The sequence below is a fragment of the Procambarus clarkii genome, chromosome 30, assembly GCF_040958095.1.
Source record: "Procambarus clarkii isolate CNS0578487 chromosome 30, FALCON_Pclarkii_2.0, whole genome shotgun sequence".
NCBI classification, from domain to species: Eukaryota; Metazoa; Arthropoda; class Malacostraca; order Decapoda; family Cambaridae; genus Procambarus; species Procambarus clarkii.
In genome coordinates, this window is record NC_091179.1 from 20,263,813 (window position 1) to 20,285,859 (window position 22,047).

The 22,047-nt window shown below is 46.8% G+C and overlaps 1 protein-coding gene across 12 annotated transcripts in view; it reads left to right on the top strand.

Moving 5' to 3' along the window:
* Positions 1-22,047, top strand: part of LOC123765432 (orphan steroid hormone receptor 2) — a 217,852-nt gene that overhangs the window by 176,784 nt on the left and 19,021 nt on the right. For 10 of the 12 annotated variants that reach the window (XM_045753993.2, XM_045753998.2, XM_069334025.1 and 7 more), the window contains 3 exons: positions 15,120-15,267; positions 15,790-15,986; positions 16,264-16,473. In XM_045753993.2, the coding sequence (XP_045609949.1) occupies positions 15,120-15,267; positions 15,790-15,986; positions 16,264-16,473 (555 nt within the window). The remainder of the gene's footprint in view (positions 1-15,119; positions 15,268-15,789; positions 15,987-16,263; positions 16,474-22,047) is intronic. The other 2 variants (XM_045753997.2, XM_069334023.1) reach the window with 1 other exon arrangement.

Genomic DNA, 22,047 nt, shown 5'->3' on the forward strand with positions numbered 1-22,047 from the left:
CCACCACCACCACCACCACCACCACCACCATCACCACCATCACCACCACCACCACCACCACCATCACCACCACCACCACCACCACCACCACCACCACCACCACCATCACCACCATCACCAATGGTGTACAAGGACGTTTCACGAACACACATGATAACAATCAGTTGCAACAGGAGGGCCAGCAACAGGAGCAACAAGATGAGAAGCATCAATAGCAACAGTAGCAGCAACAGAAGCAGCAACAGTAGCAGCAACACTAATAAACAGGAGCAACAGGAGCAGTAGAGGCAGGCCAGAGCGGCGGCGGTGGTGGCGGCAGAGTGTTGACCCGACCCGGCCTAGTTCACCCAGACAACGATCGATCCAGCGGAGGTCACCGACTCCACCGACTACGCTGCCACTGCCCCCCCCCTCCCTCCCCCATTCACCCCCTCCCCCCTCCCTAACTCCCCCTTCACCCTCCCTCCCCACCCCCATAACCCCATCCTCTCACGGGCTGTTATTTTGCCTATTTCGATTCAGTATCTGGAGTAGACTTGGCAGTGTGTTCAGTGCCGTCATAACCAGCTCCATCCGGCCCTACTTCACCAGGTCACAGGTCACTGGAAACAGGAGACCTACCGGAAAGCTGGAAGACAGCTAATGTAGTCCCAATATACAAAAAAGGGTGACAGGGAAGAGGCACTGAACTATAGGCCAGTTTCCCCTAACTTGTATACCATGTAAGGCGGTGGAGAAGAACGTGAGGAAAAATGGCTCTTAGAGCCTCTGGGGAGAAGGAGCTTTGTAAGACATCACTAGTATGGGTTCAGGGATGGTAAATTATGCTTGGTCGTATCATTGAATTATGTGACCAGGTGACTAAATGGGCTCAAAGCTCCTTAAGTATATTCTCTGGAAAGGAGGTGAGTAATGTATCAAATAATATATACATGGAGGATGCTGGAAGGTCAGGTCCCATATTTGCACAGTAGAATAACAACATACTGGAGTGAAAGATACGGAAGGAAATGCAGAATAGAACCAGTGAGGACTAGAGGTGCCATAGGCACAGAGAACAGTGAACATCAGTGGTCCACAGCTGTTCAACACCCTCTCTCATCAAGTATTAGAAATATTGCCGGAACAAAGGTGGATGTCTTCAAGATGCACTTAGACAAGTTCTTGCAAGAAGTGCCGGACCAACTGGACTGTAGTGGATATGTGGGCCTGCGGGCCGCTCCAAACAACAGCTTGTTGGACCACGTTATCACAAGTCGAGCCTCGCCCCAGGTCGGCTTGGGGAGTAGAAGAACTCCCAGAACCTCATCAAGCAGGTATCAAGGTGCTCCAGTGAATAAGGAAGTATCTAATCTACATGAAGCAGCGAGTAACTGAGGGGGGGAGAGGAGACATCAGAGTGGCGAGATGTCACCAGCGGAGTCCCACAGGGCTCTGTACTTGAACCCACCCTGTTTCTGATATATATACAAATGCTCTTCCAGAGGGTATAGACTCATTCCTCTCCATGTTTGCTGATGATACAAAAATTATGAGAAGAATCACGTCAGATGAAGAGACAAGACGACCTGGACAAACTGGAGGAATGGTCTAGAAAATGGCTACTAAAGTTTGACTCGGGTAAGTGTAAAGTAATGAATTAAATTAAAGGAGCAGGTGGCTGAACACAAGGTACCATCTGGGAGGTGAAATCCTGCAAGAGTCAAGTAAAGAAAAAGATCTGGAGGTTGATATCTCACCAAACCTGTCCCCGGAAGCCCACATCAGAAGGATATCATCAGCGACGCATGCTTGTTTGGCCAACATCAGAACTGCATTTAGAAACTTGTGTAGTGAATTATTCAGAACCTTGTATACCACATACGTCAGACCAGTCCTGGAGTATGCAGCTTCGGCCTGGAGTCTATATACATTGTTAAACACAAGAAAAGTTAGAGGAGATTCAGAGGTAAGCCACCAGACTAATACCAGAACCGAGAGGTATGAGTTACGAGGAAAGGCTATGGGAGTTAAACCTCACGCCCCTGGCAAACAAAAGAATAAGGGGAGACATGATCACCACCTACAATATTCTCAGAGGAATTGACAGGTTGGACAAAGACAAACTATTTAGCATGGGTAGAGCACGAACAAGTGGACACATGTAAAACCCGAGTAACGAAATGAGCCACAGAGACATTACAAAACTTTGTTCAGTGTCAGAGTAGTTAACAGATGGAATGAGTAATGTGGTGGAGGCTGACTCCACACACAGTTTAAAATGTAGATATGATAAGAGCCCAGTAGGCTCAGGAACCGCTACACCAGTTGATTGACAGTTGAGAGGCGGGGACCAAAGACCCGAACCTCAACCCCCGCAAGCACAACTAGGTGAGTACCCTCACCACCTCCTCCAGGTCACCCTCTCATAATTTCCTTCATGCCTTCTTTCGCTTTTCTTCATTGTTCATATTCCTCTCCGCTGTGTCCCGTGACGTCACTATTGTCCAAGTGCTCCCCCCGTGACGTCACTATTGTCTGAGTGACCGGTGCCGTCACTGTACGGCGTGAGGGTGAGTATATATATAATAGTGAAGGGAGTGATGGGGAGGAGCGGGGGGAGAGTGAGGGCGGAGGTGGAGGATGAGCAGGGGTCACTGCCCCAACTGATGGTGTTATGGTGACCCCGTTCCTGTCTCATTAGCAAGGCCATTCAACCTGGGAGATGGTGACGGCTTGCTTGTGAGGCCCCCTCCACACCGCATGGTCCGCTCTTGGTGATGATTGTGATGGGTTAGTGATGATTGTGATGGGTTAGTGATGATTGTGATGGGTTAGTGATGATTGTGATGGGTTAGTGGTGCTAGCTAGCATGGAAAGTTAATTGTCGTGCTCAAATGCCTTCGAGAACGCTGTGTGGCTCAGCCCAAGAGGTACAGTCCAAGAGGTACAGTCCAAGAGGTACAGTCCAAGAGGTACAGCCCAAGAGGTACAGTCTAAGAGGTACAGCCCAAGAGGTACAGCCCAAGAGGTACAGCCCAAGAGGTACAGCCCAAGAGGTACAACCCAAGAGGTACAGCCCAAGAGGTACAACCCAAGAGGTACAGCCCAAGAGGTACAGTCCAAGAGGTACAGTCCAAGAGGTACAGCCCAAGAGGTACAGCCCAAGAGGTACAACCCAAGAGGTACAGTCCAAGAGGTACAGTCCAAGAGGTACAACCCAAGAGGTACAGCCCAAGAGGTACAGTCCAAGAGGTACAGCCCAAGAGGTACAGCCCAAGAGCTGGAGTAACATCACTAAATCTCTTTCTGGAGGAGAGACCTAAAATTATATACCTGGTGTTCTCTGTGTATCCAAGTGTCGTCTAGGGGTAGAACATCAACTGATCAATCACCCTGATCATAACCTGTACCTGGAGGGTACCTCTAGAGGGTTTCGGGAGTTCAACTACTCCCCGAACCCTGGGGCCCCTACTCGCTTTGTGATAACTTGGAGGGGGGTAGAAAATAGCCTAAGCTACTCTATCCCTTTGAGATGTATTTATTGCTTATCTCAAACATACTTGATAACTTGGTCCAACAGGCTGTTGCCCGCAGGCCCACATATCCACCACAGCTTAGTTGGTCCGGCACGTCTTGAAGGAACTTATTTAAGTCGTAAACACACACATACACACATTAGGCTTGTATCAAGTTCCCCTGGATACAAATATTTTGGCATACGGATCTGGAAGAGTCTCCCCCGATCCATTTTCTTTTGACCGTCGGGTCGGTTACCGCACTATATACAGCAACAACAGCACTTGAGGAGTTTGCAAATAAGATTGGCACTCAGGTGCCTTAAAATCAATGTTTTCTGTATTCTTATTTGTGAATGTCAAGGCGTAAGTGTGTTTGTGGCTTGATCATGATGGAATACGTCACCACACTGCCTTGGGAGTTGGCGGAGCGTCGTCATTATTGTGGGATACGTCATTGTTGACTATGATGGGACAGTACATGAAGAAATAGCTTGACAATATCTATACCATGGTAGAGAGTGTAACTTGTAACCCTCGAGCACACCACGGGTCAACTCCAGGCAGGCAGCGGCTCGCTTAGGTCTCCAGTTCTCCCTTTTCCGGTTACGCTGCTCCTCTTATCTAGTCGACACGGCCTATATCACGGTGACACTAGGCCTATACCCAGGCCTAGATAACTGCTAAACATTCTTGGACTGGAGGGTTAGAGAGCACAGAGACGTGCTGTGGACACGTTGCTGTGGAACCTTGTCGCACCTCTCAGTGTTGATGCTGTTGAGTACCAGGCCCGGTCGACGACCGGGCCGCGGGGAAGCTAAGCCCCGAAGCACCTCAAGGTAAGGTGGCTTGGGTCAAGGTAGCCCTCTCCCAGGTGGCTTGGGTCAAGGTAGCCCTCTCCCCCTACTCCAACTTACAGCCCCGCTCCTGTGCCAGGTAAGTCCACTACGGGCTCACCATAGCCTGTGCTACTTTTTGTTCCCAGTAGCTGAATCTTAAACAACAACAACATCCCCCACTCACCAGTTCCTCTCCTCCTCACCAGGCCGTCCCCGGTATATGACACAGGACTAGGAGTACACAGGGTGTCAGAGGGTGAGAGCGTAGGGTGTCGAGGTCATTGACACTTGAGGAAATATTAGTGTCTGGCATTCAGCTGGGTGCCAGAGGGCGCTCACTCATGGGTGGCACCGGGTGTGGGTGTTCACTCCTCAATCTTGTCCTAGGTCTTTTCTTGATCATTCCTGGCGTGGGTTCTGCGAGCCTTTCTGCTCCCCAAGCCCGGCCTGGGGCCAGGTTTGACTTGTAATAGCTTGGTCCAACAGACTGTTGCTTGGAGCGGCCCTCGAGTCCGCGTAGCCACTACAGCCGCAAGAAAAGTGGACGTCTTCAAGAAAAAATGGAAAGTTTTCTGCAAGACGTTCGGGACCAACCGGACTGTAGTGGATATGTGGGCGTGCGGGCCGTCTCAAGCAACAGCCTGTTGGACCAAGCTTTCACAAGTCAAGATTGGTTCCGGGTCGGGCATAGAGAGCGTAAGAACTCTCACAACCAACCACCTCTAGGTACAATCCAGGTACAGCCAGGTTGGTCCGGCACTTCCGGAGAACTATCATTTTTTCTTAGTAAACAAATTTCTTGTTTTGTGTAATTTCATCTAGTTTCTTTTTTCTTTTTAATCTAATTTAACACCAGTCTGCTTGTGTTCCGGCAATATTTCTTATACCTGGTGGGAAGATATTGAACAACCTTGGACCTCTGATGTTCAGTGTTCTCTGATTGTGCCTATGGCACTTCTGCTCCTCACTGGTTCTATTCTGCATTTCCTTCCATATCGTTCATTCTAGTATGTTGTTATTTTACTGTGTAGATTTGGGACCTGGCCCTCCAGTATTATCTTTGTGTATGTTATTTGGTACCCTATAGTCTCCTCTCCTGTGAGTACATTTTGAGAAGTTTGAGACGGTCCTAATAGTTTAGGTTCAGGGGCTCAGGGGTCTGACAGCTGAGTGGACAGCACTTTGGATTCGTAGTCCTGAGGTTCTGGGTTCGATCCCCGGTGGAGGCGGAAACAAATGGTCGAAGTTTCTTTCACCCCTAATGCCCCCTGTTCACCTAGCAGTAAATAGGTACCTGGGAGTTAGACAGCTGCTACGGGCTGCTTCCTGGGGGAGTGTAACAAAAAAAAGAGGCCTGGTCTAGAACCGGGCCGTGGGGACGCTAAGCCCCGAAATCATCTCAAGATAACCTCAAGATAAGTGCTTTATCGTGTCTATGCGTGCTGTATATGTTCTCTATATGTAATTCAGTTCTTTTCTTCCTCTCAAATGTATTTTCAATAATATAACGTTTGCGTTCCATTATGAAAAGGCACTTATAGTCTTGGATGTAATATTAGACACGTGAGGTCATAAAGACGCTGGAATATTACAGCTAACGAGCCATTGTCGACGGTATGTGACATTAAAGAAGTGTACAAGTTCTGGATGTGTGATACAGCTGTGACTAGGTTAAGAACACGTTCTCGGTAATGACGGAAGCTGGCCGAGTCGACTCCCGAAGGCGTTGCAGGAGGCGGCGCTGCCTTGCTCGGCCCTGCCTCCTGGCGGGACCTGCCTCCTGGCGGGTCCCTGCCTCCTGGCGGGTCCCTGCCTCCTGGCGGGTCCTGCATCCTGACGGACCCTGCATCCTGGCGGGTCCCTGCCTCCTGACGGGTCCTGCCTCCTGACGGACCCCTGCCTCCTGACCCTCCGCTGCCTGCCTCACCTTAGGCCACCCACACTGTAAATGGCACGACCTTTATCCTAGCTCAGTAGCAGCTATTGATCACTGTTTTGTGGTGTGCTGGTGTAGATGTCTGCTTCCTCGGCGCCGTCTGGGACAAGCAGCACTAAGGGGGGTTACCTCGAGTTTACTTTTGGTGCCTGGACGGCGAGGAGACCCTCGCCTGGAGTATCCCGAGGGATACTAACCTGCGGTGTATGTCTACCTCGACCTTGTCCACTCTACCTCAGCGTTCAGGTAAACAATGTTTCCTTCACTGTGCGGGTCACCCTCGACGACCACCTGCAGGATTCTTGGAGACTTTAGGGTTCTTGCTGCTATTCCCATGTCTTCATGGCTGATTAGTATATGTTTGTTAGTGTTATGTGCAAGTGTGTGTGTGTGTGTGTGTGTGTGTGTGTGTGTGTGTGTGTGTGTGTGTGTGTGTGTGGGGAGGGAAGTGCAGACGTTTATAAACCGTCTTTTGGTGAGGGGGAAAACACGTCACATTCTCTTCCTTGTTATGTAAAAAGTGTCGAAGAAGGAGGTGATGTTAGATAATGTATTTATAACCCTTGGAGGTGCGGGGAGGCGTGTCGCTACTGCTGATGAGGTCTCGTGTAGCCTCCCTTGCTCTCTTGGGTCACCCTCGTGTGTCTTGAAGCATGTGTATTGCGTCCTCTGTGTGTGTGTGTGTGTGTGTGTGTGTGTGTGTGTGTGTGTGTGTGTGTGTGTGTGTGTGTGTGTGTGTGTGTGTGTGTGTGTGTGTGTGTGTGCACAAGGTTACCGTGGGTAAGAGTACAAGGTCAACCAGTGGTCCCTGTGCCATTCTCAGTTTTTTTCTTCGCAAGTTAACATTTAGATGAAGTATGACCACTTCCAGGCTTGGCATTATGCCTGTGGCATATACCTGTGCCCGCGTCACAGGCACCGGGGGAGGAGGACGACACGTCCACCGTTTATACACATACTGCCACCCAAGAGCCGCAGTACACGGATACATACACGTATATGTGCTCAGGCACGGACCACGTGTCCATCTGTTGTGGACGGGGTCCCTGTTGCAATAGTTGCCGATCCTCGTGCTTCTTACCATACCTGTCCTCGAGACCTTGCACAGAGTTGCAAGGTGTCAAGGATCAAGATCCCTATACAAACCCAACTGCCAGAGATACTTGTAGCCAAGACTTATTCAAGCTGTGACAACGTCTGTGTGTCTGTTCTATTGTTACTATTGTTGGTTCTTACCAGCGTGGAACAATTGTTATTAACCAACATGGGTTAAAATACAGCCAGTTGCGCCCCCCCCCCCATGTTATAAAATGAAGTTTGCGAATACTGGCTCTGGTCCTTCGTGTTGTTGGTTGCCCCCATACACATGTTTTACTTCACACATTTCATCGTGGGTTCAAATTCATCCAGGAGTTCTCATCTAATGACAACGTTCGTAATGACAACATTCACAATCGACTTGAGAATGGTCCAGGACGGACCGAAACGTCGTCGTCCCTTCACCTTCTAGTGTGTGGTCTGGTCAACATACTTCAGCCACGTTATTGTGACTCATCGTCTGCATCTAATGACAATTTTAAGAGATTTGATAACTCAGTATTCCGTTCAACATTGTCTTTATTGACTGCAAACTTAGCAAGGGACTTCAACTTTATTATGTTCCTGCAGGCCAATGTAGGAGGGAATACACAACATTTTGATATTTTATCTCCCTTATTAAGTATGCTTATATATCTGGATTCGGAGACAAGCACGTTATTACTTGATGGTAAAACTATTTAATGCTAGCATTAAGGAGGATTTAGGAGCCCTGGTCGACGACCGGGCCGCGGGAACGCTAAGCCCCGGAAGCACCTTAAGGTAAGGTAGTAGTGAGGAAAGAGAGTCAGAAATAAGTAAGCTGTCTGCTTCAGTGTTATCAATAATTTCGAACGCTACCAGGTCAACTCGGAAGGTGGATTCCCAGTTAATAACTCTTATACCTGTACTCTTTTCAATTGTGCTGCCATCGGGCTGATGAGCAATAACAGCACTTCCTGCTCTCCCTGTAGTAGTATTGAGGGATCCGGCAGTGTATATGGTCCGTGTGATGATGCTTTTAGCTTGTAGAGTGTTATGGTGACCAGGTATGGTAAGAGTGCTCCCGATGTATTGATCAGTGAGGGCTCATGTCTCAGGCCGCCTCCTGCTTCCCCCTGACCCGTCTTGACCCCTGCCAGGCTCACCTACACCCCAGACGGCATCTTTATTTTTCTTCAACTAGTTGTTTTACACACACACACACCTGTGTGTGTGTGTGTGTGTGTGTGTGTAGGTGTAGTTAGGGAAGCCATGATCACTACCTACAAATTTCTCAGAGTATTAATTGACAGGGTAGATAAAGATAAACTATTTAACACGAGTGGTACGCGAACAAGGGGATACAGGTGGAGTACCCGAATGAGCCACAGGGTCGTTAGAAAGAACTTTTTCAGTGTCAGAGTTGTTAACAGATGGAATGCATTAGGCAGTGATGTGGTGGAGGCTGACTCCATACACAGTTTCAAATGTAGATATGATAGAGCCCAGTAGGCTCAGGAATCTGTACACCAGTTGATTGACAGTTGAGAGGCGGGACCAAAGAGCCGAACCTCAACCCCCGCAAACACAACTAGGCAAGTACACACGCACGTAGATTGAGTTACTAGGAAAGACTGGTGGATCCCCTCACACTGGAGGATAGGAAGAATAAGGGGACATGATAACGACATAAAATTCTCAGGGAATTGACAAATTGAAAGTTCAAAGCCAGGAACAGCAGAGCAGCGAGGCATAAATGATACCTTAAGAAACAAATGAGTCACACAGATGTCAGAAGAATTTCTTCAGTGTTAAGAGTTGTCAGTAAGTGGAATGAGATACACGAACAATGGCTTGAAATAAACTCAGTACGCAACTTTAAATATAAGAAAAACCCCGAGATCTGTAATTGCAGTAAACTGAGAATTTTACGAATGCGGGGCCAGGAGCCGAAGCTCGATGCCTGCAATCACATCTAGGTGAGCACATGCACGCACGCACACAGTTAGCACCTAGTGTCTTCTAAGTGTAACAAGTGTTTGGTAGTAGGGTGGAGGTTACCCAGGGTGTGGAGGTGACCTGGTGTAGGTGCTAAGGTGTAGCGTCCAGGTGGCCTAGGCTGTGTGTACACAGCTCCGTCAGGTGAGGTGCGGTCTTATACACCTCGTCCCAGTAAGAGGTCAGAATTAAAGTTGTAGGTGTTAGTGTGATGCTGAGCTGTGGTGGTGCCAGTGGTGGGGGCTGTGGTGGTGCCAGTGGTGGGGGTTGTGGTTGTGCCAGTGGTGGGGACTGTGGTTGTGCCAGTGGTGGGGGCTGTGGTGGTGCCAGTGGTGGGGGGCTGTGGTGGCGGTGCCAGTGGTGGTGGCTGTGGTGGGGGTTGTGGTGGTGCCAGTGGTGGGGGCCCTCCGTATGAAAGAAGGTCTGTGTAATTCCCATTCACTAAAGGAAAAGTGGTTCAGAAGTCAGACCACAGTCACAGTTGACAGCATTCATTGGCTCCATCGCTTACTGTGTGGCCGACATTAGCATTTCAGGATATGTCGTTCTGCTGTTGATCTCTTGTTGAAATTCTCCACTAATTGGTATCAGTCAGATGAATTCAGGATCAGCTGTGTTGTAGCACTGTTCAGTAAATATGCCTTTGGCCAGACATGGTACTATGGACTACTGGGGAAGCTTCAAGCACTTGGTATCTTGGGCTCCATTCTATAGTTACATAGGGACAGAATGTAAGTCACTAAATTGGTTTCCAGCGTACCACAGGGTAGTGTGCTTGACCCGTATTGTTAAATGTGTACATCAGTGATCTACTTCTCATTCCTGAAGCTCTAGACTATGCTGATGACTCCACTGTAACCTTTACATTCACAAGAGAGGAAATGCTGACTGCTTCAAGGATCATTAATCACTACTCGCAGCAATTTCTACCTACAGTAGGCGTTTGCAGATACATTTGTGTTAAAAACAAACACGGGAAATGGCAATATCTTTCTAAATTTAAACTTCAACTGGGACAGGCGGCCACTTGAGTGGCAAGTCGTAGTTCTCAGTGATGAAGCTGTCATTGGGGATCAAGTTTGACTCTTCAAATGAGCATGCAGAGCCAGGTGATGAAGCAGGGCACCCACGAAACTTACAGCCCACAGCACTCTGTGTAAACATCAGAGGCACATGGCTATTCAATATCCTTCCAGCAAGGAAAAGAAATATTACCGCAACAAAGTGGACACCTCCAAGGAAAAACATAGACAAGTACTTACAAGAAGTACTGGACCAACAAGGCTGTAATTAGTATATGGGCCTGAGGGCTGCTCCAAGCAACAGCTTGTTAGAATATATATGTATTATACTACGCTTGAAACAATTAAGCGATCTCACGCCTATTATGTTACCCGGTAATTTGTTCCATAAATCAACACTCTTGTTCCCAAACCTGTCTTTACCCAGGAGAGAGAGTGGGGGAGGGGGGGTGATAGGGAGTGGGGCTGACCGACTTTCAGTTTCCTTCAGTGTTCTGTCATTCGCCGGAGACAAAAAGAGCATCACGGGTATATGTTGATGGCGGCGCTCTGACAAAACCCGCCAAAGAATGAACACACGAGGAACCCAGCAGGAACCGGCTACACAGCCCGAGGGGTCGTGTGTGTTAGAATCCCAGCGATAGACATGCGCATTCGAGCCATCTCGATACCTGCTGGATAAATCACTCTTGTCGGACACATTGAATTTCACAAGGGAGGTAGGGCAGTGTTGCGCGGGGAGGGCCGTAGAGGTGACGATCCCTATCATTAGCCAGGAAGTTTTGGCTGGAGCGTGAGAGGGTGCGTGGTCCAGTATGGCCTGGCACGCGGGACGCCCCCTCTCACCAGTGCTTTTGTCAGGTGCAGGAGTGCTAATTAACCCTTCCGGGAGTGGGGGCTCCGGCAGGGGGCCACGATCTAATTTAACAGATAATTTAACACCGTAGCTTGGGTGCTAGGCGATCACGAGTGTGTTGTCATTAGTCGTTGCCAATGTTGTACTATGTTTTGTGTGGGAGAGGGAGGGAGGGAGAGAGAGGAGGGTAGAGGCACAGGGTGGAGGGAGGAACCATATAGTTTACACTTATTCTTAATCGAGAGCCTTCCGTCTCCTTCAGCGTCGTAGCATCGCCTCCCAAGTTTCACTTAGATCACCAGGTGGCGCTGCAGCTCTCGAAGCTGTGAATGATAGCTGCTTCCATCACCTCTGACTCTTTCATTCCACCTCTTTACAATCTTTCTGCATACTGATATTTCCTTACTTTTCCCTGGTTCATCGGTGTTATTAAGTTAACATCTTCCATCAGTGCCTCCTCATCATCACCTTGAAACAAGATTGTCCCTATTCACTTTGTGAACTCTCCTCGGTATCTTGTACGCTGTCATCATATCTCTTGTTCTTTTCTCATATAATGTTGTTTGATGTAGTTCACTTAGCCTGTCCACACTTCTCTTATCTCGGGTAACTCATGGCAAAGCTTTGGCCCATCTCAATTATCTTCACCATCTAGACCCTTGAAGCATGCCTCCATCACACCCCACCTGGCGTGAACTGCGTCTGGCTACAGTTGGAGTATTAGGAGGCGAGGGCGTGCTTCCACGCCCTCGGCGAAGCGAGCAGACCTCACCACAAGTGGGCCACGCCGTAGCGTGTAGGGAGGCGCGTAGCAACCTACAGCAGCACTGCAATGTTGCTCGTTGGTGGTTATGTGGTGTGACGGCGGGTGGAAGGGACGACGGGCCGCCCGGCCATATTATCAAGTTAGCTTTTGATGGTGCCTTGTCAGGCCACGATGAGGGACGAAGACGGTCTCCATCCCAATGTGACGTGTGTGTGAGAGAGAGACTTGATCTCTCAATAGTTACAGTCACTCCTTCTACATGTGACATTGTCACACACTTACCTTATGAGACACACTTATATAGTGAGGCACTTGTCACTCTTCGTGACACACTTGTCACTCTTCGTGACACACTTATCATTCTTCCGGGCAAGGCACGACCAGGCGGCCAGCACGTGGTGGTGGTGGAGGAGGAGTGCGGGCACCAGCTGAGGGGTCAACTATGACAGCCTGTCATCTTGGTGCAGAGAGTGAACAACGACACGACCTCGCCCGCTTGTTCAACGCGGCCCTCACTAATGTACCAGAACACCCTCAAGTTGATTTTCACCCCCAATATTGTTTTGACATTTTGGCCGCCAGTGGTGTGGCTGGTGATCAATCAATGATGTGACTACTGATCAATGGTGTGGTTGGTGATCAATCAATGGTGTGACTTGTCATCAATCATTGGTGCGGGGGACAATGAATGTTGGCGGCATCTGGTCACACATGCTGTTATGGAACACAAGCATGAGTGTATCTAGGCTAACATATGAGGACTCTTGGTGTATAACCAGAGCGTTCATTACCTGCTGCCACATGTATAGTAGCGAGCGTGACTGATAATAACCTGGTCGAGTGTGTGTGTGTGTGTATGTGTGTGTGTGTGTGTGTGTGTGTGTGTGTGTGTGTGTGTGTGTGTGTGTGTGTGAATGTTGAGAGGCGAGGTGCCCTCGTGGTCAGTACTAAGAAGTTTATAAGAGCAGGAACGATGCTGGGAGGGGGGGGGCAAGGCTGGAAATATTATCCTGAGTAAGACTTCAACATGTTGGCGCATATTGTATTTATTCATTTATTTATTTATACAATTAGTAATATATATGAAGTAAGCCTAGCCAAGACTAAGTGTGGATGTCTGGAGATGTCATCTGAGGTTTGCTTCAGACATCTACGTGGATGCAAGTGGCCCCATCTAGTTACGTCCTCTTACTGACTTTCTGGTCTCGCTATCATACGGGTCCCACCTTTTATGCTTCAGCTGTGTTCTCCAGGTTCTTGCAATATGCCCATGTGTTCCAGCACCTTAATTTAATAGAGACTGCATTATTCATTTATTTATTATGCGCCCCATACCCATCCCGTGGACAGTAGAGGAAAGGGTTACAGACACACACACTGGGTTCAGGAACTGAACCCCAGAGTTCATTGGGACAATCTTGTGAAGCTAGTTACACAATTGTTAATGTTACACACACACACACACACACACACACACACACACACACACACACACACACACACACACACACACACACACACACAGAGTCTACTTTCAAGTGTGGTCTAGAGCAGACACTTGCGAGATACTGTACCAACGCTCAGTGCGCTCAACTCACACCAACGTATCACCTGTGTACTTCTGTATATTCGACCAAATATATATATAGTATCTTAGTGTCTGTGTTTATTTGTCACCATACTTTACGTAACCAAGAACCATTACATTACACACACACACACACACACACACACAGCGTGTAGGTGAGTAACTAGTTGAGTACAGTCACAGAGACATTAGAAAAAAAATTCAGTGTCAGAGTAGTTAACAAATGGAATGCATTAGGCAGTGATGTGGTAGAGGCTGACTCCATACACAGTTTCAAATATAGATATGATAGAGCCCAGTAGGCTCAGGAATCTGTACACGAGTTGATTCACAGTTGAGAGGCGGGACCAAAGATCCAAAGCTCAATCCCTGCAAGCACAACTAGGCAAGTACACATACATACATATGTGAACAAGCATGAATGGTCCCCAGGCATATATGCAACTGAAAACTCACACCCCAGAAGTGACTTGAACCCATACTGCCAGGAGCACTCAGCAACTGGTGTTAAGGTCTCCTGTACACCAGTTGCAGAGTGCTCCTGGCAGTATGGGTTCGAGTCACTTCTGGGGTGTGAGTTTTCAGTTATACATACATATATATATATGTGTGTAAATCACGAAAATTAACACGTGATGAAAAATGTGAGTGTCAGACCACGGAGAAAGAATTGAAACAGGAATAAATTGAATTGAAACAGGAAGTACTTAAGGAAATTCCTGTTTCAATTCTTCCTCTGTGGTCTGACACTGTCATATATCTACATATATTAGAAGGATCTTTTTTAGTATAAAGGCAGTTAACAAATGGAGTGCATTAAACAGTGATGTGATGGAGGCAGACTTTCTTAGGTAAATAATGTACAGTACTGTAATTTTATGTAAAGTAACTCTATTATAATTGTGCAATCATTTATGAATAGTTGTTAAAAATATATTTATTCATTATGGAAATGTATTTATTCATTATAATATGAAAAATGTATTTATTCATTTATATTGGACTAAAATAAGAGGAGGGTTATAGTTGAGAAAACTCTGAAAGGTATATTTCAAATATTAAAAAAGATAAACGTCTTGAGATTGAAGAATATAAAACCATAGGGAGCAGAATTGTCCTTAAATACGGCATGTCAAGATTACATGTACATCAGAGATGTTGTAGCTGTAGTATGTGTGTATTCCTTATGTAAGTGCTCAAATAACACAGCTTGTTATTATTTGACCACAGCATGTTTAGTTATATAGCCTTACTCTGTTAATTTTCAATAACATGTTATTGATTCACATCTGTTTAAATGTATTATTTATACCTCTATCTTAATTAATGTGGCAGTTTTGAATATGAAGAAGTCTAAATTCTAAAATAACAACATGCTGTTGTGTGTGGTATACAGTATAACATAAATACTTTATGATTAAACACAGTTTGCAACAAAATAACTTGAATACAAGTTACATTTTAATCAAATTTCACTTTTTCTTGTTGATAATACAGTAGTAGTAATGTATAGGTTTATGCTTAGCTGTTTTAGCAATAAAAAGTGTTTTACTTTCAGGCGATCTAGTGGATAGCACAAGTGCCCTATCCAACCCTCTGTTAGTAACAAGTGCAGGAGGCCTGATGGTGACCAACCCTGCTCTCTTCACCCACACTATGCTGAGTGCAGCCCCGACGCTTCTCCTGGGAAACTCCCCCGTTCTTGGGTAAGAATCACCACGGAGGAATGAAAATTATCATGTACTCTGCTGTCATTCTAAATGCTGTACAGTATTATATTTAAGAAATTTTGATATATTTTCATTCATAATTTCAACATTAAAATTTATTACATTTGTTTGGGGATCTGTTTAAATTTGGAGTAAAATCATATTAGTTACCTGATATGTACTTGATATACAGTACAGTACTGTATTTATTTTCATTTATAGATTGGTGTATTAAGAGTTATGTATTAATACATTACTGTATATATATAGGTCTTACTGTATATATATAGGTCTATGTGGAGTATTATGTGGAGAAATACTATGAAAGTACTATGTGGAGAAATAATGTTCCTTTTATGACTATAACAGTTTCTTAAGTTGCATTTATATTCTGTCAGATCTAGGCATATTAAAATCAATTTATCAGTGATGTCTCATTGTCTGCCAACTGATGCTAGCAAATTATGTGCGCCTTTTCAGACAGATTTTTATAAAATTTGAATTTGGTAATTTTTACAGGAGTGACTGGATGGGACGTCTAAAAGAACTCCAGGAGCGAGGAGGTCTGGCTGCAGCAGCGGCGGCTGCAGCTGCAGCCAGCTCAGGCAGTGACATCGACAGCAGAGACCTAGAAAATTCTCACCAGTATACATCTCGTAACACTGGCCAACCAGTTGCTATGGACCTCTGTGTTGTCTGTGGTGACCGAGCTTCGGGTAAGTGTAAATTGATAATTGTCAGTTTTCCTTATCGGTACACAGAAGTACAATATAGTACTGTAATAAAAAGTATAATTTTTTTTTGAAAACTGTATACAACATTTTGTAATACTTATGGCTTTTGTTAAAATAAAAAATAGATAGATATTGCATGAAGCTGATTTTCCTTTTGCAGATTAAAATTTTTAAACATCACAAATTGTTGAAAATTGATTTATTATATTGTTCAAATTTATCAGTAAACTAAATTCTTTGATTACTTAATCCCCCCTAGGGCGTCATTATGGAGCCATCAGTTGTGAGGGTTGTAAAGGGTTCTTCAAAAGGTCAATTCGTAAACAGCTCGGTTACACGTGTCGAGGAAACAAGACGTGTGAAGTCACTAAGCACCATCGGAATAGGTGCCAATACTGCCGGCTGCAAAAATGTCTGGCGATGGGCATGCGCAGCGACTGTAAGAACGATACTAAGGATTTGTACAAAAGTTTGTGGTGTTTTGTCTTTTGTTTTCTTAGTCTTAGGCACCCTAATATTAAGTTGGTGGCCAGAGCAGGGGGTCAGTTAGAACAATCTCAGTACAGCCTAGGCTAATGGAAGTAAATTTATTGCTTATTTTTAATTATCAGCCAGACTTATTGCTTGTTTTGTTTCTAATGACAAAATAACATGTGTTGGCTTTTTGTTTGTCTCATGTCTCTAGTCCATTTAACAAATAGTGTAATCATAAATGTAAACTTGTCTTATATTAACCAAATAACAAGCTTTGGACAGATAAACCAAAGATGCCCTTTAGGGCAAACTCTAACAGAACTCTACAAGGCCTCTTAGATCATTTTTAATTTATTTATTATGCATAACAGATGCACACTTTGTTGTTTTGTATAGATTGTTATCGTTATGTTTAGTTTTATTTGTTTATTTTATACAAATTAATTGAATATAGTGTAGTTTTCAAAGTAGATACAATTCTGTAGGTTGAGTTTTTGCTTATAAATACTGTATACAAAAACTAAATACTATTATCACTAGATTAACAGTGCAGATAAAGGCTTAATAATATGTACGTTTGAGCCCTCACCCATAGAAGTGACTGTACAGCTGGTCCCTGTTAGTAGATTCTTTAGAACACCTCATGTTAGCCTCCTTCACCCAGCCTTAAACTTCCAAATACAGTTGTCCTCTGCCCACCATCCCCCTCCCCCTGTGCTGGCCGCCACACCCCTGTGAGCGCACACGCCTCTGTGCATGATGCGGAGATGCTACAGCCACCCTGGTGTCTAGGCCACAGGAGCCACTTGATCTCTGACCCTACAGGACTGGTACCCTCATGATAAAGCTTTCTCATGTAAACATAATCTTTTTGTTTGTGGTAAGTGCATCCAGATTAGTAATTTTGTCAAAAATGGATGCATTGTACTAATTAGCATTTACCATCTCTGAAACATGTCAGATTACGCTAAGATTAATCATATGTAGGCAGTTATTTTGCTTTTGTCGTTTCCTTTCATATGTTAAGGGAATTTTTCAAATAAGAAGTGAACGTGTTTCTTCTAAGAGGCTTCTTGACTACATAGGAGGTGATTCATGATCAAACTGATACATGTAAACACACAAATAGAACATATTCAGCTAATGATGATTTTATTGCAAGTTTATATTGATGTATTTTCATAAAGTACAGTATCATGAATATATCCTTTGCAAAATAAATGTCAATAATTTTGTTTCATTTTAGATACAATATACTGTATTTAATTTTCATTAAAATAGCTCAGAATTTTATATAAAGTACAATATTATGCTTATTATGGGGCTTATATATAATACAGTAGTTGAATTAATTTATGTTAATGAACATTTCATTAAATATTATTATGCGCTCATTTTTACACTTACTCATGCATGCACTCACATATATACACAAATATATACATACACAGGCAGTTTTATCTAACATTTCCCATGAAGTATGTTGTCAGTGAGTAATTTTGTATATATTTATATTATATGGAGAGCAAAACATTGCAGAAATTAAAACGTTGCCTAAACTTTGCCTAGCTACAGTCCCTGGAGGTATTAACTGGTGCATGTGTCCATTGAGACACTACACTTACGGGTGATCAGGTCAGCTAAGGTGGTGTGGTGGCATGTATATTTAGCATGAATGACCTGTTTATAAAAGACATTTGGGTAACCATTATACAAGGTCAGGTATGATCAAGGTCACATGGGTCAGCATGTCGTGACTCAGAGCATTCTATCCTTGCCTCTGCCTCATGCAAAGCTGCGTGTTGCTGCTCAGGCGGTGACCAAAGAAGCCTCCCAGGAGTTTAAAATCTTTGACTCATGTTTAGGTCACAGATGGTCCAGGTAGACCATGTGATGACCTTTAATGACTGATGGATATAACTCCCAGGAGGTACTTAGCACTATTTTCTTCCCTGCCCCACCGCTCACTGTAGCTTCCCTTCAGATGACTTGCCTCCCTTGTTTGTTTTGGATGTGCCATATAGAATTACAAGTGGCATGGCATGTTTCTAAAGATATCTCAAACTAGGAATGTAAAATAATTTGGCAGTCAGTGGAAATGGAAGCTTACAGCTGTGTAGTGGTAAAGCATAAGAAGTCTCTTGATAATCTTAAAGGGCTTAATAAATCTGTTGATAGTTGATCCCATTATTATGGATTGCAAGAGAGGTGTCCCATGCTTGGTGCAGGAGTCAACTCTGACTAACACTACCCATCATAGTGCACATTTGGTGTTTGGCTTTATATATTGTACATTTCACATTAGAAGTGTCTGTCTTGATACTTATTGTTCATGGGTAGATTGATGGGGATGTGTTTGTCATAAGTTGAGACAATGATCTTTCTTTCACATCTGAAAACAACTGGAATCTTAAGATATTTTTCTGTCGGTACTTAAAACTTCTGAATGACAAAATGATGACGTGTATCCAGAGTGTTGCTCTTTGGATCACATCTCTATTTTTCTTTGGTCTTCTCTTGTATTTTCACCCTTGAAGTAAATAGTTTTGTTGCCCTCAACACCTTTCCAGTTCTGGGATGATGGCACCACCTGTTTTGGATCAAGTGGAGAATGCAGCGGGAAGATTCATCTGTCACAGATTATGAGATTGTCTTGATGTGAGGTGTCACAGCCTCACACTCCATTTGGAATGATCACTTAAGTCACTCCTTTTATTAAATTATCTTCAGTACCTCTTTATGCACCAAAATTTCAATTCCTTTGCACAAGTAAAATCATGACCACTTGGTCTCTTTCTTGAGCTAGAGACTTGGGGTGTCTTTCTGGGGGGAGCCCCGTCGGCTCCCCGGAGCTATCCCAGGCTGATATGCTAATGTCAGACTTTGGCATCAGTCATGTGTATGGAGTTCTTAGGCCTACCGGGGACCACGGCCAGAACCGGGCCCCCTCAGAGAGGCAAGGGGAGCAATGGCCTATAGAAGCCCCCGTGTAGTTGGAAGCATTCTATGTCTGCCATCGACCGGAACAGGCACCCAGAAAGGTAAGCGCCCCAAAACAAACCCCTATTCTGGTTAAAATTGCTACCTAATACCGAACTAGTGGATAGAACTCCCCAACCGAAAACAAGCAAATTAGTGTGACGTCACACACTGCCGCGCCGCTGTCTGCGCAGCTCCCCCCTCCCCGGGAGGGGGAAGGGGGAGCCCCAGACCCCCCGCGCCGGCTACCCACACCTCAGTTCTTGAGGCTGATGCTATTGGCGGTGGTCGTGTGCTCTGGCTCCGGTGTCGCTACTGCACTGTGCTTTGAGTGTGGTGTTAGTTTTGTGGGTGCGAGAGCCAGGAGTTATCTTCAGTACTCGGGCTGCATGCGCCTAGGGCTGCCTTCCCTAGGTGCCCTGTAAGTACTGCCCTTGGGGCTTGGGGCCACCTTCCACAGGCTCCTCGGGGTCTGCCTCTGCTGGTCCGTTTTACCTTTCGGTTTTTCGGCCGCCTGTTGGGCTCTTGGGTGTTCTGTTCTCCCTTGTTACCGGCAGGTAAGAGGCAGTTTGCACTGGTAGGGGCGCAGGGTGCTGCTCAGCTTGTAATTCCCGACATCGCGGCCGGCTCTGTTCCTTGGGGTTCGCTGTCCTCTTGCGGGGTTTTGTTTTTCCTTTTGTTTTTGCCTGGTGGGGGGTTCTGTCATTTTATTCAGTTTGTTTTTGCCCTTCCACTGTTCTCCTCGGTGGCGCCCCCTGCTAGGTCCCCGTGAGTGTACACGTCCCTGGGGTTCAGCTTTAGAAGTTTGCTTGGTAGTTTTGGGCGCCGGTTTGCAGCACCCTGCCTGGGACTACCTGAGCGCGAGTCCTCTTAAAGTAAACGCTCAGGACCCTGGGAATCCCCTAGGGGGCGCGTGGGTCCGATGGATGTGACCCCGGAGTCCCCACTCGCTGTGTGCGAGTTTGAGGGTTGCTCGGTCCCCTTGTCTCAGGGTGACCCTCATTGTTTTTGCCTCTGCCACGCTGCCTGTTGGGTCGGTGATACTTTCGACCCTGAGTCCTGTGAGTGTTGCTGCTTGCTTGTGACTCAATTTACCCAATCCTCTGATGATTCTCTTCGGGTACAGGCGGCATGTGCGTTGCAGTCTCGGTTTCGTCTGTTGCAACGCGCTCGGTTGGTTGCTTCCCCGGATGCCCCGGGGCTGCCCCGCTTTGCTTTTCGAGACCCGGACTTGGGGGTGGGGGTCGCTTCGATCCTGGTTCAGTCCGCACCTCCTCGTCCTTCCCCTTCTGTTCGTTCTGGTCCCCCGCCCCTGCTTCCGGCCCCGAAGCGTCTGAGGGTTTCGGGGTCGGAGCAGGGGTTACTTGATCTCGAGACTCGGGCAGCTTCGGGGGTTGCCCCTTCCGGGGGGGCGGCAGAGGCATTCGAGTCTTGTCTCCCGGCCGAAGCTTCAGGGTCTGACCAGTGGGCCCCCCTTCCTCCAGCTTTTCCGGCTGCTCCGTCCTTGTCTTGTGGGGTCGGGGCTTGGGGAGAGGACTCGGCCTCGGGTCCTGTGGTGACGGACCTCGCGGCTGGGGAGGGGCTGACTTGGGGGCCTTGGGCCCCGCTGGACCCCGCCTGGGTTTTTCTTCCCACTGAGCGGGGCTTATTGTTACAAGGAGTGGGGTTTTCTTTCCCCCCCTCTGCGTACGAGTTGGATTTGGTGTCGGCCCCTCCCCGGGTACGGTTCCGTGTTCCCCCGGGTACGTCGGTTCCGTCCTTCCGGAGGTTTTCGGCTTATCGCATCCAACCTGGTGTGGTGCGAGCGGCCTTTGCAGCTTACCTCCTGCGTGACCCGGATTATGCCTCGGAAATGGATCCGTCCACGTTCAGGTTTGGGACTTCGTTCCCTTTCTGGCTCCGTTACGAGGTTCCGGAGTCATCCTGGCTAGCAGACTGCCCCTTGTTTGGTCTGGATTCCTGGCATTCCTTCTGTCGTTCCCGCACGCTGGAGTGGCGGGAAGCTTCCACGGTGCTTCGGGTTTTCCTGGGGGGTGAACTTGAGTACCTGAATGAGTGCTTGTTTGCCCCTGCCCTTCCCCGCGATGTGGGCGTTATTCAGCTCCATGTGCAGGTTCCCTCCCTTTCGGCGGCGCTCGTGGCGGAGGACTTGCGCGCTCGGGGCCTTTTGTGTTCGGCCTTGCGGTTCTTTTCCCTCCTGGAGCTGTCTTCGGATTGGCTCGTGGAGGATGTGGGGACGCTTGGGTCCGTCCCGGGGTCCGGCACCTTGTCCTCGGCTGCGCGTTCGTCGGCTGCCTTGTTGAAGCTGTTCACGCCGATTTTGCGGGATGCGGTTTCCCTGTTCTATGCTTCCCGTCTCGCGTGTCGGCAGGCGGTGCTGGGTTCCTCCGTGGAATCTGCTTGGGCTCTGGCTCTTAGGCGTTCTTCACCTTTTTGTCCTCTCCTGTTTGGGGAGTCGGCCGTGGCGCAGTTTATTCAGGCTGCGTCGGCGGCTTGTCGTCCAATGTCGGACTTGTTGGTTTTCCGGGGGTCCCGGGGTGGGTCTTCCCGGAAAGGTCGTGCCAGGGCTCGGGGTTCCTTTCGTCGTGGT